The following is a 20,141-nucleotide window of genomic DNA, read 5'->3' on the forward strand; positions in this document are numbered from 1 at the left end:
ATCCTATCAATATTTATAATTAGGCTTGGCTTAAGCATACTAATCACTGACTGAGCTAATGAATTTAAAGGAGACATATTGTGTAAAAAACAAGAATGTGGTAGTGCATTATGCTCCTCTAAATACAGAAGGAATGTACTTTAAAAAGTTGTGTTTCAGGTGGATTTATTGAAAATTTCTCCAAAAACCCCACTAGTCCCGCCCATCTGTTCCACTCCCTGCTGCCTCCTTTCCCAGGCTGTGCAGGGGGGCCGGCGGCACTCGGCACACTGCATTGTAGGATAGGAACCAGAATTAAACCCTGCCTTTGCTTGTGTGACTGCAGGGCTGTGGTTGGCTGTGCTTCCTCCAGGGACGATTAGGACACACCCACCTTTTATTTGAAACACCGGCAGGGACCTGAGAGGATCTATAAGGAGCTCCAATAAAGGGGCCACAGATAGAATTAAGCACCATATATTATTCATAATTGCCTAAAAGATTGAGGGGGGATTTCACTTATCCTACATTTCTTCTTTAAAAAAAATGGTCATTATGCCCTTTCTGCTGAAAAGGGGTTTACGGTAAAAGTAGATTATTGAAGGATCCTTTGTTAATTTGTTTTCTATATTGTTGTGGGTATTACACTCATAATAAGGTGCTGGCCACTGGTATAAAACTTAGATAACAAACGTCATGTTAGTAGCTAAGCCGTCATACTGCTTGGAGAAAGTGTCAGAGCGGCTTTTGCAGCCTATTTAAAGGAGAAGTACACCACTTCCTGCTTTGTCTTAGTCCAGTAAGCAGGTTAGACTGATCTGTTGTTTTGTTTGGTTGAGGCTGGTGGGACGCGGCGAGGCACTTTTGAGCCTGGCCCTCGTGTGTTGGAATGCATTGCTTATTTATAGCCGTGTCTGTCCCCAGCTGCTGGGGAGACACACAAATACATCACAACAATGTTCTGCCTCAGAGAGAGACTGTGTGAAATTGTATCCTGAAATGATTTGCTAACTCCACTTAGACTAAACGGCTTGTATTTTATTTATTTATATTTGTTTGTTTCTTTCCCTTATAGCTAAAAAGAGGGATATTTATGATAAATATGGAAAAGAAGGATTGACAGGTGGTGGAGGTAAGTGCTAGTTTCATTTTAAACTTTTAACGCTATATTTATACCTCATTTATGCTTCCATGCAACTTAGATCCATTTCAGGGCCGTCTAGTTGGCTAGAGACCCTAATGTGCTCTATTTAATTGCCACTTGAGACCCAGCTACAGTGTGCAGCCTTTTCTTGCAGTCCAAGCCTAATTACACAGTGCGAAGAGTTCTATCAGATTGCCACAGAAATTCCTTGAGACCACAATATTCCATGCTTCTATATCCCTGTACTATGTGCAACCTTAATTGTATTTGATTACCTTTTATATTAAGAACAACTAATGCCGTTTTTCTATCTTTCAAGCTAATTAGGTTCTTTCTTATTTTTATTTTAGGCGGCAGTCACTTTGATAATCCATATGAGTTTGGATTTACATTCCGAAGCCCAGACGATGTTTTCAGGGATTTCTTTGGGGGAAGAGACCCATTTTCATTTGATTTATTTGGTATAGTGCACATATTTGTATTTTCTTTAATCTTAGATGTTTCTGCCGGGTTAAGGATTGTAATGTTACAGGTATTATTATATTACTGGTGTCAGGGAGTAATTTATATCCTGTTTCTCTTCCAGCTGACGATCCATTTGATGACTTCTTTGGCAGAAGAGGCCACAGAGCAAACAGAAGCAGGCCAGGGGGTTCCTTTCTCTCTACGTTTGGAGGTTTCCCTGCCTTTGGTCCTACCTTCTCTCCATTTGACTCGGGTACAGAGATGCAATACTCCTTTATCTGCACACTCAAGTTTTTGTCCAATGAAGGGATAAATGAATGCACAGACATCTGCAAATGTTTTATGTGTGTCTTGATTTAACATTCCTGCTACTGATGCCATTTTTTTAAGGTTCCAAGAACGAAAAATTACCCATTACCGTTATTTATCTTTAAAATTTGCATCATGGCTACCATAGCCCTAAAAGGCAGAGCTTTTCAGACCACCTTGGATTTATGTCCCCATCTGGCCAAGCATTTGTTTGGACCCTTCTAAACAAGTCACAAGATACTTAAGGCAGCATATAAGCATTTGCCCCCAGTTTTTATCCAAAATTTTTATTCAGACAAGGCTTTCTATCCATTGCACTTGGTCACCTGACCCACAGTTTAGGAACCACTGCCGACAGGCTGTTAATTTAGGAAATATATTCCTACTAATAGTATATAAAAATATATTCCTACTAATAGTATATAAACGTTATGAGAGCTCTCTGAAGGTATATTATTATTATGCCATATTATATGGTCAGAAACCTCCCTGGGAACTAGAGCAGAGAGCTTTCCTGATAATGAAGACATTTTAGAAAATTGTTCTTAGCTGACATTCCCCTTTTTATCTGTCATTCATACAGGTTTCAGTTCTTCATTTGGTTCTTTTGGTGGACATGGTGGTTTCTCTTCATTTTCCTCTTCATCGTTTGGCGGTTCAGGAATGGGTAACTTCAGATCTGTATCAACCTCAACTAAAGTAGTTAACGGAAGAAGAGTTACAACAAAGAGGTACAGTAATGTAGTAAACTCTGTTATGTGTTCAGCTCTCACAGCAGAAAAAGGCCAACTCCAGACTGCAGGACAAAATGTCAGCATTGTAAATCTTCTATCTCACTCTTTGCTTTGCCCCTACAGAATTGTTGAAAATGGACAAGAGCGCATTGAAGTAGAAGAAGACGGGCAGTTAAAGTCCTTAACAATAAATGGTAAGGAGCAGCTGCTTCGCTTGGATAACAAGTAAATTCAACGCACGCATGTATCAGAGTTATTAACTTAAACAAGCACCATTTGTGGAGTATCAGGAACATTTTTGAAGATTTCAAAAGAACTGCTCAGATTTTATCTGTACTTATCTGACATATTTATAAGAAGCTCGTTGGAGTTCCTGATATTTGTCATAGACAATTTTGGGACCATGCTCATAGGACCATTTTTTTTTCATTTTTTTTTTTTTTAAATATCGTAATTTTCTGTATGCACTTTTAAAAAAAAAAAAAAAAAAGATTAACCCTCGACTTGCCAGAGGGTGCTTGTAGCACAACGCATTGCAAACTTCTCTGGCAGTGAAAGGATTAAAACCCAGAGGTGAGCAGTGACATTTCATTAGTGGTTGAACAAAAGGGTTCACTAACAGCATGACTTCCCATTTTGTTAAAAACGTGCGCAAAATTGTTAGTCGGCCAAACCGCTAGAAATCCAACTTTCCAAGCAAACCATTATAAATCTCAGCTCTTAGACTTAATTTTTTTTTTGATCTTCTTGATGTAAAGATTGCTGAGTGTATGAGCGACATTGTGTTCTGCGGCACAAACCCATCAGGGCCTATATGGCTCTAATTAAATGTGCTACTGTTTGATCAGACTTTTCTAGCTTTCCGCGGACTGCGTTATGCAGCTTCCATGCAGCCATTGTAAGAATCTGACCCAGAGACACAGGACCTCTATGGTTTATGTGTCATTGTGTGGTTAGTAGTCTATAGCTTATACAGGCCCACACACAGTAGAGGCCAGTGGATAGCAGTCACTGGAAACTGAGGAGTTTGGGATCAAAGGCCAAAGCAAAATGCTTCATGCCGCCATGTTATGATAGACATTTTTGGTGGAAGCCCCCCCTTTTTTTTTCTCTCAGTTCTTTGGTAACCCCATTCTCTTCTCTATGGTTTATTGGCCAAGTTTCTGTCCCACAGAAACAAACCTTCATATTGTTACAGCATTTTTTGGCTTCCATTGCAACGGATTTCCCGTGTATTTTTGCATGAATGCCGACCTTTAAGTAGTTTTTGATGGTTGTTTAAGTATGTAAATTCATCAGACAAAACAGTTTTTTTTTATTTTTATTTTTTTGTCATTTGCTAAAAGTTGGATATAAATAAATGCTGATGTTTGTAGTGCATCCTTTCCTTAATGGCATTTGTAGCATTCTTGTGTCTGTGTGTGATTTGGGTAAATAACGCTTCTCCAGCTTGCACGGGGCTGCACCGGTTGAGTTCTTGACCTGCACAAAGTGTGTTATGGTGTTACACATTTCCGGGGCGCACTCTATTCACCTGCTATCTGCTTCATTAGTACTTGGTGGCTTTCTGTTATATGGGACATAATCAGCACCTCCCTCTTGTTCTCCAAAGTGTGGAGTTTTATTAAAAGCATTTAGGGAAAATGCATGCCACAAATTGCCATATCCACAGTAAAATTCAAAGAAAACTGAAATTTGTGAGTCTTCACATTACACTGATTTGGTTTATTTGGCCAGTCTGTCTGATTTTGGCTAGTGGCACCTTGCAATGCAGTCGGGACAGTCTAGCAAACCAGCCAATCAATTTCATTCTTCCGAATCAGAACTGACGCTAGGGTTATGCCCACAATTGTAAGTGAGCTCCAAATGGAGTTTAAATAGTTATTGCTCCCCCCTCCAAGCTACTTGTGTCGCATTGTGCAGCAAATGTACTTGCATGGCAGTAACCCAAAATGCCCTATATTATTGATTCCGCTGCTGGCACAATATCCTCTTGAACAGCACCGAGTTGGTTAGGGAAAGGAAAATATTGTCTTGCATGTTTTTTATTGTGCTATTGCCTTACCAATGGTGGGCTAGGGACAGAGTAAGCTACACCCCGGCAGCCAGAAACTATTGCTTCGTAAGGCTGCAATTTTATAGTTACTGTTGCTTTTTACTGTCTTTTTATGTAGGCCTTCTCCTATTCATATTCCTGTCTCTTGTTCAAACCACTGGCTTGTTGCTACAGTAAATTAAACCCTAGCAACCAGACAACTGTTGAAATACCCAACTGGAAAGGTGCTAAACCAAAAGCTAAATATCTGAAAAATTGTAAAAAATGAAGACAATTGCAAATTGTCTTAGAATAGCAATGTCTACATCATACTAAAAGTTAATTTAAAAGTGAACTACCCCTTTGAAATGATTTTGTTTTTAATTTGCTCATGTCAGTCAGTGATCAGTTGCTGTGGGGAGAAATGGAGGAAGAGTATTAGTGAGGAGCTTTTAACTAAGATAGAAATATCCAGGTTTAATTGGTAGATGATCTACATGCATGTTCTCACGGGTGTAGGCAGTGTAACTTGGGAATAGAACAAACCTTAGATAGACCATAGATTGTTGCCCTGGTCCATTAACCCATAGCAACCAGTCAGAAGCTGGCTTTTACTGGCCTAGTGCAGAATAATAAAAATGAAACCCCTCAATTTTGTCACAGCATAACCCCATGAATTCTCTACAAACATGTTCATATCAGTCCAATGGGGTTAAGCATTAACCTTTTCACATTTATGGTCTAATAGTAAATTCATTAAAAAATAACAATAAAGTACTGTAGTTCACAAGTTGTCTTGTTGGTTTTTATTTTAATTTGCCGCACTGGAACCCCAATATGCATGATTGGGGCTAATATACGCATGGTCTGCACCACTGGTTTTTTTTTCACACACTGTTTGTTTTGCCGTACACTAAACACCTCAGTAACCAGGGTTGCCATGCCATGGAAACGTGTTCAGCTATTTGAAAGCATTCGTCTTGTTCTTTTCAGGCTAATTTAAAACGTAGCTCCTTCATATTTTATTGGCTGAGTCTTGCAGCCATTCACTGTACTACAAGCCAAAATGTAAGTATAAAACTGCTGCATATGGAAAACCGGAAAAGGAATTATAAGTTTGGGTGTGCCCAGATCATTTGCCCAAGGCAGGTCATGTTTAATGGACATCTAAAGCCTGAAAATGAATAAGGCAAGAATGCTCTGTTTTATATATTAAACTTTACTTAGAGATTCAGCAGTCCCGTAACAGGAATGATTCAGACTTACAAAGTTGTCCTAAGGACTCACAGCCTTCTTGTTAGACCGTCTTTGAATGTCAGTGGCACTGCACATGCTCAGTGTGCTCTAGGCTGCTGTTGAAAAGGGGTCAGCGGAAATCACTGAGCAGGAAATTAGGTTGTTCTATCATAGAAGCTGATGCTACAGGGATTATTATTATTTTCTGGTGCAGAATGCTCTGGTTTCTGAGTTGCCACTTAATGTAAATCTTTATTTTGCTAATTAGCCTTGTATTGTATATTGATTAAAGTTCCCTAAGCTCAGGTCAGAGCAGCCCAGAGTATGTGCGGGAATCGGCAGAAGATGGGGAGATACTAGGAGATACTAGGGGTGTCTTCAGAGGCTCAGATCTATACAGTTGGGTTACAGAACCCCCAAACATGATAAGCAGCATTTTAGCCTAGTTCTTTGTAAAGCTTTACTTCTCCTTTAGTTTTTCTAGGGACATTTATTTATTTAGTTCTCATTACAATTTTCAAGGGCTGATCACTGACTTTCCTTACTAACATATAGCGCTAAGAAAGAAGTGATTGCTTGGCTGCAATTATGGACTTTTCTGGTCTCTCTTCTCTTTCCTGGTTGCTTTTTTTTAATTTCTAAAAATGGTTACAAGGGAATTTGACATTTCCTAAAGAACTGCCGAATACTGACAGCGACTGCTTGCCTTTTAAAGCAGTAGTATTTCTTTACTGATATTTCTACCTGTTGATCTTGCTTGTAAACCATTTTGTAGATGGAGGGGGCTCTATCGGTGTCTATTCTGATGCTTTCCCTTGTCTTTATACTATTACCCAATATCCACGTGGAACGAGATATGCTACTACATAGTTACATGCAAAATACCAATGTAAGACTGTTAGGGGGTTGGCTTCTACCAATTGCAGTCTATGATTTGGAGGTATAGAATCTCCCTTGTCTTCCATCCTCATATTTTAGTTCTCTCTTATGCATTAAAGGAACAGTAACACCAAAAATTGTTGTAAGGTAATTATAATGTAATCTAGCGTTACCCTGTTTTGGTAAAAGTTGTGCGTTTGCTACAGAAACCCTACTATAGTTTAAATAATTACCCTGCTGTGTAGCCCCGGGGGCAGCCATTCCTGCACTGGTACAGCTGGGGTGTTTGCTACAGAAACCCTACTATAGTTTATATAAATACCCCGCTGTGTAGCCCCGGGGGCAGCCGTTCCTGCACTGGTACAGCTGGGGTGTTTGCTACAGAAACCCTACTATAGTTTATATAATTACCCTGCTGTGTAGCCCCGGGGGCAGCCATTCCTGCACTGGTACAGCTGGGGTGTTTGCTACAGAAACCCTACTATAGTTTATATAAATACCCCGCTGTGTAGCCCCGGGGGCAGCCGTTCCTGCACTGGTACAGCTGGGGTGTTTGCTACAGAAACCCTACTATAGTTTAAATAAATACCCTGCTGTGTAGCCTTTAGGGCAGCCATTCCTGCACTGGCACAGCTGGGGTGTTTGCTACAGAAACCCTACTATAGTTTATATAAATACCCCGCTGTGTAGCCCCGGGGGCAGCCATTCCTGCACTGGTACAGCTGGGGTGTTTGCTACAGAAACCCTACTATAGTTTATATAAATACCCCGCTGTGTAGCCCCGGGGGCAGCCGTTCCTGCACTGGTACAGCTGGGGTGTTTGCTACAGAAACCCTACTATAGTTTATATAAATACCCCGCTGTGTAGCCCCGGGGGCAGCCGTTCCTGCACTGGTACAGCTGGGGTGTTTGCTACAGAAACCCTACTATAGTTTATATAAATGCCCCGGGGGCAGCCGTTCCTGCACTGGTACAGCTGGGGTGTTTGCTACAGAAACCCTACTATAGTTTATATAATTACCCTGCTGTGTAGCCCCGGGGGCAGCCATTCCTGCACTGGTACAGCTGGGGTGTTTGCTACAGAAACCCTACTATAGTTTATATAATTACCCTGCTGTGTAGCCCCGGGGGCAGCCATTCCTGCACTGGTACAGCTGGGGTGTTTGCTACAGAAACCCTACTATAGTTTATATAAATACCCCGCTGTGTAGCCCCGGGGGCAGCCGTTCCTGCACTGGTACAGCTGGGGTGTTTGCTACAGAAACCCTACTATAGTTTAAATAAATACCCTGCTGTGTAGCCTTTAGGGCAGCCATTCCTGCACTGGCACAGCTGGGGTGTTTGCTACAGAAACCCTACTATAGTTTATATAAATACCCCGCTGTGTAGCCCCGGGGGCAGCCATTCCTGCACTGGTACAGCTGGGGTGTTTGCTACAGAAACCCTACTATAGTTTATATAAATACCCAGCTGTGTAGCCCCGGGGGCAGCCATTCCTGCACTGGTACAGCTGGGGTGTTTGCTACAGAAACCCTACTATAGTTTATATAAATACCCAGCTGTGTAGCCCCAGGGGCAGCCATTCAAGCTGGAGAAAGGAGAAAAGGCACAGGGTACATAGCAGATAAATGGTAAACTCAGTAGGATACAATGGAGTTTGTAATCTGCTAAGTAACCTGTGCCTTTTCTCCTTTGAATGGCTGCCCCTGTGGCTACACAGCAGCTTTGTTTATATAAACTATAGTAGGACAAACACACCAGTTGTATCCATGCAGGGCAACAGTACATTACTTTTATACACTTTTTGGTGTTATTGTTCCTTTAACTCTTTCATTTTAGCATAAGTTGGAGTGGCAGGTTGCCCCTCCCATAGTACAGCATAGGTTATTTGGTAAGTACAAACCTTGCGGATGAGGACTGAAAGAGGAATGCTTCCTACCCATACACACACGCTACACACCAATGCACCCATTCAGCTCCCTCTGATTGAATTGTGAGCAATTGCACAAAAAGGAGCCCTGGAAATAACACCAGCCTTGAGCTTTCCATCATTCCAGGTTTCCCTTTACAGGTTGTACTGACACAACTGACTTGCCTCCTGTAAAGTGAAAACAAATTCCTTTATTGACACCATGGGCCAGAAGTGGTGCCATTCTCAACTTGAGTTTGACTCAAGGTCTGAGCCATGGACACCATAATAAAAGCATGTGTAAAAAAGGCAAAAAAGATGATAAACGTTTAATGGGATTCTGTCATGATTTGGGGGTACTTTTTATTTCTAAATGACATAGCAAATAATTCACTCTGCCATTTAAACTTTTATTCTTGGAGCAACAAATGTATTTGTAGCTGTAATATTGGTGTTTGGCGCCATCTCAGTGCATTGTGCCTGAGTCTGAGCTTTCAGCCAGCGCTACACATTAGAACTGCTTTCAGCTAACCTATTGTTTCTCCTACTCCCATGTAACTGGAGGAGTCCCAAGCCGGACTTGGATTTCTTACTATTGAGTGCTATTCTGATACCTACTGGGAGCTGCTATCTTGCTCCCTTCCCATTGTTCTGCTGGGAGGGGGAGGGGATATCACAACAAACTTGCAGCGCAGCAGTAAAGTGTGCCTGAAGTTTATCAGAGCACAGGTCACATGGCTGCGGCACCCTGGGAAATGAAGAATATGGCTAGCCCCATGTAAAATTTCAAAATTAAATATAAACAAATCTGTGTTTTTGAAAGACAGATTCCAATGCAGGATTCTGCTGGAGAAGCTCGCTTAACTGATGTGTTTTGAAAAGTACATGTTTTCCCATGACCGTATTGCTTTAATATTTCCAAGAAGAAAAATTAAGCAGTTTAAATGTGTGACCCCTGCAATAAGGCTGTTGCTCTCTGCCTCCCATCGTTCCGCTCTCCCACATACTCTCTCAGCACTGCCAATCTATTGCTTGCTCACAGATTCATTGCTGTCGCATTTGTTATTAATCCCATTGCCACCTTTTCTAATCACAGCCTTCTCGCTTGTGACTGTATGCTAAATTACTCCCATTGGCCTGTTCTCTGCGGCTCATTTGACACCCACCTCTGTGCCTGGCTTTGAAAAGAAAAAATCTTGAAAATGCGTGCGTTAACTTCCTTCCCCGCCCTCCATATTGCAGTGAGATATCTTTATGCTCTGTCCCTTTCAGTGAGCCGTAGGCGGGGGCACTTTGTGATATCTTTGCTTTCACTTATTTCCCTGTTCTTTCAGTACGGCCTTCTAAGGGCAGCAACGTGGGTGTTTTCAGCTGTTGCTAAATCTCATAGAGATCTCTGTTAGTTAAAAAGACCAGCACAACTTTATGCAACTGCTTATGCCTCATGATCCTCAAGAAGCAGGCTTGTTATACTGAAAGCACAATGCTTGCAAACACTGAAACATCTTAAAGGAACACTGTCATGGGAAAATGTTTTTTTCCAAAACCCATCAGTTAATAGAGCTTCTCCAGCAGAATCTGCAGTGAAATCCCTTTTTCAAAAACACAGATTTTTTTTATATTTAGTTTTGAAATATCACATGGGTCTAGCCATATGCTTCATTTCCCAGGGTGCCACAGCCATGTGACCTGTGCTCTGATAAACTTCAGTCACACTTTACTGCTGCACTGCAAGTTGGACTGATACCCACCCCCCATCCCAGCAGCCAATCGGCAGAACAATTGGAAGGGAGCAAAATAGCAGCTCCCAGTAGGTATCAGAATAGCACTCATTAGTAAAAAATCCAAGTCCGGCTTGGGACTCCTCCAGTTACATGGGAGTAGGAGAAACAATAGGTTAGCTGAAAGCAGTTCTAAAGTGTAGCGCTGGCTCCTTCTGAAAGCTCAGACTCAGGCACACTTTACTGCTACGCTGCAAGTTGGAGTGATATCCCCCCCTTCCCATCTCAGCAGCCAATCAGCAGAACAATGGGAAGGTAGCAAGATAGCAGCTTCCAGTAGGTATCAGAATAGCACTCAATAGTAAGAAATCCAAGTCCGGCTTGGAACTCCCCCAGTTACATGGGAGTAGGAGAAACAATAGGTTAGCTGAAAGCAGTTCTAATGTGTAGCGCTGGCTGAAAGCTCAGACTCAGGCACAATGCACTGAGATGGCGCCTACACACCTATATTACAACTAGAAAAAAATACATTTGTTTGTTCAAGAATAACATTTTAAATGGTAGAATAAAAGGTACTAAGTTTTTACTGGTCACCTGTTTATAAGCAAGCATCTTATTGGTTGCTATGGGACACTAATCCTGAGCAAACTTAGTACCTTTTATTACATATGGAGGTAAGTTACTAATTATGTTCCAGCTTATTCCCAGTTATTTGCCACTGAATAAGAAGCTACGGGTAGCAATGCCATCCACTTTCATTAGCAACTACCACTGCCTTAAATGTTTATATATTTATATAGATAATCATGTGTCCCCAGAGTTCAATATTAGTATATAGGAAGTTAAAGAGGATTTACATGACAATATACAGCGACTGCAGGTTAGATGTTGTTACCTAGGTTATGGTCATGGAAATTCACTTAGTAACACATAGCAACCAATAAGTTGCTTGCTTTTAAACAGATGACCAGTAAATACTACCTGCTGATTGGTTACTGCTCCGGGCCAAAATTAGTGCTCTTTATTCATCTTGTAATTCTGATCTGTTTGGATAAAAGAGACATTCGTTATATAGTGAATAAATACCCCTATTGTAAAATATTGGGATATTATAAGTCACAGAGGAGTTTCATGGCTATATAGCAGTGACTTCTAATATCTTCATATTATACAACAGGGGGTACTTTATTTATAATAATATACAAGTTTTAGTGAGTCATGTGACAAAAATTACATCACTAAGCTCCGATTATAACTTATGAAATCACTAAGCACCATTTTTAAGGATTTAATTAACATTTTGCTCCCATAGGGAATTGACCAAACTGTATATTATAAATCAATTGCTATATTTCTATAGGGCCTTTTTTACTAAGTGGAAACTTAGTACTCTGTGAAATAGCCCATTATTGTTAAGGGAAGCAACCAGCATAAACCGATACACAGCCCATCTATTCTCAGATATCCCTGTCTCTTACATTTTTGTGCTTTAAGCCGTCGGCAAGTTCCTTTCCTATGAGCGGTTTTTGCTGGAAGGCTTGTTTGCATGGTTGAACTCACCATGGCCAATCAGGGTAAAAAAAAAAAAAAGAAGTTATCTTGCAAGTCGGGTTAGTCGACTAAACCTGTACCAGCTGAAAGAGTTAAAGCGGGAAAAGTACATAAAGGGACTCGGGGCAAAGAACATGCTGATGAGGTGTTTAGTAAAACTGAAAGTGCTGAAATGCAATGCTTAGGTTAAGGTGGCCATACACCTTCAGATCCGCTCGCTTGGTGATGTCGCCAAGCGAGCGCATCCAGGCTAATTCGATCGTTTGGCCCCAGGGGACGGGTATAAGCCTGTAAAGTCGGTCTGGGGACTGCATCAAGGAGCCGATTCGGTCCCCGATCCGACTAGATTTTTTAACCTGCCCGATCGATATCTGGCCGATTTCAGACCAGATATCGGTCGGGAGTGCCCATACACGGGCCAATTAGCTGCTGAACCGGTCTAAGGGACTGATATCGACAGCTAGAATCGCCCCTTTTATGGGGGCCTTTACTCTTATGTTCAGGGGTGTCTGTGTCTTCCTATTCATCTCCATTCTGCCCAGAGCTACAGGGATTTATTAATGCTAATGATCAATTGGATTTCCTCTCAAACTCCCCCTATGTTACGCTTGGGTTTGCCCATTGGAAAGCCATTTGATTGACAAGCGCGTCTCTGCCATTTGACACTTGCATTGTTCTGTAGAACTGGAGCAGTAACTTACCTGCATTCCTCTCATTCCCTGTCTGTGTATCACAGGAAGGGGTAAATTTACTGACATGGGAAAACACAAAGCCATAGTATTTTTCAGTTGTGTTTATGTTACTTTTACTTTCCCTTTCCATAAAAATACACCCCATGTAAATAGATTAGGCATAGACTTGTGGTTTTCCACATTAGGGGAACTGTTCTGGGTTATTGGAAATAAGTTTTGTAATACCAAAGATGCCTCCTTCTGCCCTTTTATTGTGTTTTTATTCAGTATATGCTATGAGCTTACTTAGCAAGGGACTATGTACCGACCTCTAGGTTGTAACCTTTATTTCCTAGTCCATAACCCTTGGGCCATTCTATTGTACTGGGACAAAGGGAGAGGGGGGGGGGATAGGGGCTTCAGGAGAGGATCAGAATTCCAACTAGATAGATGAGAGAATCTGTTATTAAGATGAAATGAGAAAAGCTGATTACTGGAATATGATTGTATAGTAATATTACCTTCAGTTAACATAACAGGTAACATGTCTTATGTACAATGTCCAAATGGTTGGACAGTATGGGTGAAACTGACCAGACTGTCCAACCAGATCTGGGCATGTGTGGCCAGCTTTCAGCACATTATCAATGACTCAAGTATGGAATTGAATCCAATTAAGTATAATTTTGGTCATGTCAGTAGGCCACTGCTTATTCTGTACAGTTTCTCTTAAATTCACCTTTTGGTTAACTTTTACTATGTTATAGAATGACCAATTCTAACCACCTTTTCAGTTGGTCTTCATTATTTATTTTGTTATTTGCCACCGCCTTCTATTTGCAGCTTTCAAATGGGGGGGGGGGGGTCCCCTGGCAGCAAGAAAACTAATTGCTCTGTGAGGTTACACTTTTATTGTTATTGTTACTTTTTACTACTTATTTTTCTGTTCTGGTTCTCTCCTATTCATATATCAGTCTCTCATTTAAACCGCTCCCCGGTTGCTAAGGAAATTTGGACCCTACCAACCAGATAGTTGCTGAAATTCCAAACTGGAGAGCTGCTGAACAAAAAGCGAAATCATTTCAAAACCACAAATAATAATAAATGAAGACCAATTGCAAACTGTCTCAGAATAACACTCTCTACATCATACTAAAAGTTAATTCTAAGGTAAACAACCCCTTTATATTAGCCTTTATATATTACAAAACAGTGCGCTATAAAGGCAGGGTGGGTTTTACTTGTAGTGACCTTGATTTCTTGATTAGAATGTAATGCATGTTCTAACACAACTGCTTTTTCTACATACCGCATCTCCTTATCCACACACAAATCTTACACGAAAAGATGTCTGTTTCCTTAAACAACCCACAATCCTTACTTCAAATATTGCTGGGTCTTCTGCCTCTACATGTTTTACTAGAGTGTGGAATTTCATATGTTTACATACTGCTAATGTAGATCAATGAATAGCCTAGCTGAGTCCTGCCCAACCCATTCTAGAGCATATATATATATATATATATATATATATATATATATATATATATATATATATATATATATATATATATATATATATATATATATATATATATATATATATATATATATATATATATAATATATCCTTACCTGGCCACAGATTTTTCATGGCTGCTCGAAGAATTGAGTGCTAAGCATGGAGAGCTTAATGCTAAGGGGAATATTGGCATATTGAAAAAATATTTTTCTTATCTATTTTTACGAGGCTTTAAAAAGTTAGAGGGGTTAAAACACGGGGTATGTGTTGCACACTTAGCAGGAATCCTGTGAGGCGTCTCTGCCTAAACACAGAGCAGGGTTTCCAACATATAACTTCATGTTTAGCTCTCTGCTAAGCAACAACTGACTGTTATATATACACTCATAAATATGCTTTTATATATAGATATATAGGGCTGTTTCAAGTCTAGGAAATGTGATATAAGGAACTGGAGAGTCTGCTTTGGAGCTTAAGGGCTTGTGTGGGATGTTGTTATCTAATGGTTTCAGCTCTATCCCTTACGTACCAGCCCTGTGGGCTTAAGGTGGCCATACATGTTAAGATCCACTCGCTTGACGAGGACGGCAAGCGAGCGGATCTTCTCCCGATATCCCCACCTACAGGTGGGCGATATCGGGCAAATTCAGGCTAATTCGGTCACTTGGCCCTGGGGCCAAACAATCAAATTAGAACGATAGTAATAGGCACAGTCGGTTCAGGGACTGCATCAACGAGCCGATGTGGTTCCCGATCCGACTAAATTTTTTAACCTGCCCAATTCCAGGCCAGTGTATGGCCACCTTTAGTATGGACTATATTACCTTTTTGTGTCACATGGATAAGAAGCCAGTAGGATAGGCGGCATGGCTAGCAATGGTATTATATGGACATAGCTAGTATGTTGTAGGGATGCACCAAATCCACTATTTTCGGATTCGGCCGAACCCCGAATCCTTCGTGAAAGATTCGGCTGAATACTGAATCGAATCTGAAGGGTTAAAAAGAACTGTGCACACAGCACAGGGCAAAAAACGTTTAACTTCCATGTTTATGCAACAAAAAGTCAAGTGATGTTGAGAATTTGGATTCAATTCGGCCAGGAACGTTGATTCCGCCAAATCCAAATCCTGCTGGCAAAGGGAGAATCTTGGCCAAATCCCGAACTGAATCCTGGATTTGGTGCATCCAGGGATGCTGATAGTCTGTAAGATGATACAATAAACTATATCTGTATATGTATTTCTTCTGCCAAGATATAGGAAATAAATGATAGTGTTTAGTAGTTGGGGCTAATTCACTTATATATTGACTGCCAAAGCTTCCACCCAATAGTGAGACACACAGGCCAGTGGCATATCTGGCTATGTAAATAAATCTCTGTAGGGAAGCACAAAACTGATACTATGGTGCAGTACCCTTAATTGGCAGTCGGACTAGTCCCTGGATCAACTAAGTGCTGTCGCCCATAACCCTGTATTCCCTCACTTGCACTTGCTCTAACTTTTCTGATAGGACCTTAGTATATGGCACTTTTCTAAACAAGTTTTTTGTATTGGAGAGTCTATCAGAGTGGACAACGGAAGACTCCACAGTATTAGTGCTGAATGCACTTTGGTTATCTGGCTATGTACCTGTTTGACCAGTGCAGGTTCTCCTCTGGCCACTGGAAAGTTGAGCAACCTGTTTGGATCAAGCAGCTGGTACAGTAATCCATTCATCTTTCCAATGAGCATACACCATTGCCAACATATTTGCTTGGCAAGTCAACAATTTCAACAGATTCCACTATGGAAATATGAGGCCTTTACTGCCCTAAAAGAGAGGAAGTCTGATACCAAAGAAAATGTTACCAAAAAAGGAGATGAGAAATCCTGTGTTTCTTTTGATAAGAGGACTCATTTCTGTTAGTGCTTATGGCCTTTCCTTCTCATTTAAGTGTCAGGGAAACTGGTCTTTTCAACACATCCGTTCTAACATCATAACCCTCACTCTTACTTTCTGTAAAACCTAAAATTTCTCAGATTTGCAACTCAGGTCAGAACATCCAGAGCCATTTTAGGTGCACAAAGGCCTTGTGCACCTTGCACTTGCACTAATGTAGGGTCAGGACAGTGTTCTGCTAACAAATGGAAAAGGCGCAGAGGTCAGACGAGTGGGTCAGACTTTTGTTTCCTCAGCATTGTATTTTCTATATTTATTTTTACTGTGTAAGGTGGTTTATTTCAAAGCCTTTGTGCAGACTGGAAAAAAGGACATTCTGGGACATTCAGTGCACGGCTAGAGCACTCTGTATCGGCTCATACAGTGACCTCAGGGGTGTAACTAGAAGATACTGGACAGCAAGATCATCTTGAGGTCCCTCTGAGGTCATTTAACTGTTTATCAGTCAGTGCTCTACTGGGCCCCTATACCTACTGCAGCCACCAGCAGCTGGGTTAATCAGGTTAATGGCGAGCTCAGTCCCCCCCACAAAACCAACCACAGAAGCCCATTCCCCACCCAAGAGTGGGACCAGTTAAATAGCCCCACACAATTCAGAAACCCCTAATATACCTATCACTGTAATCTGTTCCATCAAAAAGTATGAACAAATACCATTTTTATATGCTGAAATCCAGCTGCAAAACAGTTCTTCTCTTTCTGTATCATTTGAAACCCTGGCAGGGGAGGAGGGACTAAAACACTGATGTTACAAATTGTAACAACTTCTCCACAGCTTACAGACAGCATGCAGGAACTACATAACCCACAATGCATTGCACTATGATGTTCCTTTCCTTATTGACATCACGTGTGCAGGGAATTGTGGGATTGGGAGGATGCAGGCTGAAGGCAGGCTGAGGACAGGCGACTACTCTTACATTTTATTTGAGTCACAAAGTAGCCAGCCAGATCAGCAGGGGAACAGGGGGCGGGGCTTAGGGAACTGTTCCAAACCATATTATTACATTAAAATCATGAAAAGGCTGCAGATTTTTTAATCAAAGTATATTGAAAAGTTGCTTGAAAGCTTAGGTTCCCCTTTAAGCAAGCCTATCTTCAAGAATTCCACGCTGGCTAGAAAAACTAATTTCATCTTGACTGAAAAATTGTTTTCCTTGTTCAGATTTGTTCTCATAGCCTCTTGTATTGAGCCTGTGGGGGCTCCTTTCTGCTGATTTTCTGCCTAATAGAGATGAACGTTTGGGATTGGTATGGCCTTGTTATCAAGGGGAAACCTGGTAAACCAGTAAATATCAGGCCTCAGGCATAGGGATATATGATATTAGAGGCTATAGAAATACAATGTAGAACCTGACAAAGCCCTGCAGTGTTGCGGATGAGATTCGGTTATGGAAACACTGTGTAATCCACAGAGAGCAGGTCATGCTGACATTATAATGAGAAACTATTAAATAGAGGGTCGGTAATGGGGGAAAAATTTACTTCTGTACTGATTTACTTTCAGATTGTTTGCTTATGATAATTCATTATACATCACATGCCGCGAAGCCTTAAAGGGGACCTGTCACCCTGAGAAATAATTCAGATTTCTTAGTCAAGCATAAGAAACCTCACTTACACTATGTAAATGATTTAAATCTTGTTTCCTTCAGTCTTGGAATTATACAACTACAGCAAGCAGGCAGGCGCCATTTTGTTATTAAGGAAAGCTTTGCATCATGCCAAAATCTGGTTTATGTGCTGAAATGGGGGGGCCTGATGCCCATGCCTATACACTGGCTACACAAATAGATGGTGAGGAGGGAGGGGGAAAGTGAGTGCTGAATGGAAAGTAAAAGTAATTGCCCCGCCTCTATGCCTAAGGCGGGGCAGGCAATGTATGATTGACAGCTAGAATTTTTAAATGTTTTTATAATGGGTATAGATGTGTTATTGTGTATGAACAGAAATTTTATTCTACAGCTTTTTATGCCTGGGTGACAGGTCCCTTTAAAGTCCTATACACTTAGGGGTACAGTTATCCTGCTGTGTAAAAAGATTAGGTTTGGCCGGGACCGTGGATTCGGCCGAAACTGAATCCTTCAAAAAAAGGCCCTGGGATTCGGTGCATCCCTAGTAAAAAGTGGAGTAAACCATTACCAGTGATGTTGCTCATAGCAGCCAATCAGATGCTTTGCTTTGATTTTCTAACTGTTGAAATCTAATTGGGGATTGGTTGCCCTGGGCAACATCACCGGTAATGCTTCACTCCACTTTTTACACAGCATGATAAATATACCCCTTACTGTCTTGGTAACGCTAACAAGTGTGTCGGGTAAATTAAAGGGCCACTGCCCCTGTTAGTGCTCATGTTGGTTTGTGCAGTTTAATGTCGGTCTGACAGAGAGAGAACGTGAGCCTGAGGCCTATAACTGCCCAACATTATTCTGATATTCTCACATGACTGTCAGAAACTTGTTTTTGATAAACTTGTTAAAAACAAAAACTCCGTACAGAATCCCACTGATGCCTCTGTAAGTAGATGTAGCGAGGATGCTGACATCAGCAAAGAAATATTTGAGCCGTGAAATGTTGGCAAACGTAGTGCTTTTTCAGTTCTGAGCTCTTTTATTTGGGTGTCTGCGAAATTGTGTGATTTCCGGCATTTTATCCCAAACTGCCAGCACTGCGTTCAGTATAAGACACTGAGATATCAGTAGTTGCAGAAAGACCCTTTGTCTTATTTAGTTTCTTTTTCTTCTTCTCTAAAAAGCAATTATTATTTATTATTATCCCTGGCAACAAGGGATGTAACTATGGAGCAGTGACTCTTAACCCAGATAAGACCCCTATGGTATATACGGTTGGTCTCCATAATCACTGTTCATATTCACCAATATTTGGGTCACAGAACTGATTCTGTTCCTGGACATAAAGGTTAAGAAACACTGTTGTAGATAAGGTTGTTACCTGTCCGGTTCTGACCCTGACAGCTCGGTTTTCAGAAGGGCTGCCCTGGTCAAAACCTCCTGCCCGGTTTCCATTATTAGGAAGGACTCGGCAACATTGACATGGTGATTGGGCAATCGATGATCGCCACGTCATAGCCCCGCCCTGTTTTGAAATGGCCCCTCCTCCTCCCCGCCCGGCGACATCACAACCCCATCTCCTCCCCTGCCCCGCCCCCAGGGGGTGGCAACCCTAGCTGTAGAGAAAGCAGACCCTGTGACTGCTGGGGGGGCCTAGGAAAGGGAAGGGGGGCCCAATGTCTTTTTCTCAAAGATTCAAACGATTCTGCTGGTGGGATGCAGTAACATCTATTCAACACATAAACACAGAAACCTTTAGGTTAATGGAAAGATACAGCCATGTCATTGGGGCTGTTGTACTGGGCCACATTAGTCTCATTAATACCCAGGAACAGTGGTGGGAAATTCTAGGGCTGGACAAGTGGTGCTGGAATGTTGGAGCGCCCCCTTAAGAGAAAATTGTTCAGCCTAGGGATGGACAAGGCAGCATTATAATAAAGAAACTAAACTAAAAATGGCAGGCAGCCGCCATTTTGTGCACACTGTTATTAAGCTTTGTATCACCCCAACATCTTGTTTATGTGCCAGAATGGTGGACTTATGCTTATGCACAGGGTACACAATTATAGATGATGAGGAGGGAGGGGTAATGTAAGGAATGCATCTAGAAAGTGCAGAATGGAAAGTAAAAGTAATTTCCTGCCCCGCCTCTACGCCTGAGGCATAGAGGCGGGACAGGCAATATGTGATTGACAGCTGGGATTTTGAAATGCCTTTATAACAGGCATGGATGTTTATATTGAAAAAAAATTAGGTTATAATGTTTAATTTAGAAATGCAGAATTGATTTATTATGTAGCATTTCTATTTAAGTAACACATGACAGTTTAACATTTATTGCCCCCTCCCCCCCCCAGTGAGACACCCTTAAGAAATTCTGGACATTCCTGGCATGCATTAATTTACTGGATCCACCCTAGGAATTCAGAGAGTTTGTGCTTCCATAAACAGTGTGACTGTGGGTGCTGCAA

The 20,141-nt window shown here is 41.3% G+C and overlaps 1 protein-coding gene across 3 annotated transcripts in view; it reads left to right on the top strand.

Moving 5' to 3' along the window:
- The window catches only part of dnajb6 (DnaJ heat shock protein family (Hsp40) member B6), a 49,490-nt gene that overhangs the window by 17,658 nt on the left and 11,691 nt on the right, over positions 1 to 20,141 (top strand). For 2 of the 3 annotated variants that reach the window (XM_012964424.3, XM_012964423.1), the window contains exons 4-8: positions 1,055 to 1,111; positions 1,474 to 1,584; positions 1,710 to 1,841; positions 2,481 to 2,628; positions 2,755 to 2,825. In XM_012964424.3, coding sequence (XP_012819878.1) covers positions 1,055 to 1,111; positions 1,474 to 1,584; positions 1,710 to 1,841; positions 2,481 to 2,628; positions 2,755 to 2,825 — 519 coding nt within the window. 3 annotated transcript variants of the gene reach the window in all.

The sequence above is a fragment of the Xenopus tropicalis genome, chromosome 6 (genome assembly GCF_000004195.4).
Source record: "Xenopus tropicalis strain Nigerian chromosome 6, UCB_Xtro_10.0, whole genome shotgun sequence".
In the NCBI taxonomy this organism is placed as follows: domain Eukaryota; kingdom Metazoa; phylum Chordata; class Amphibia; order Anura; family Pipidae; genus Xenopus; species Xenopus tropicalis.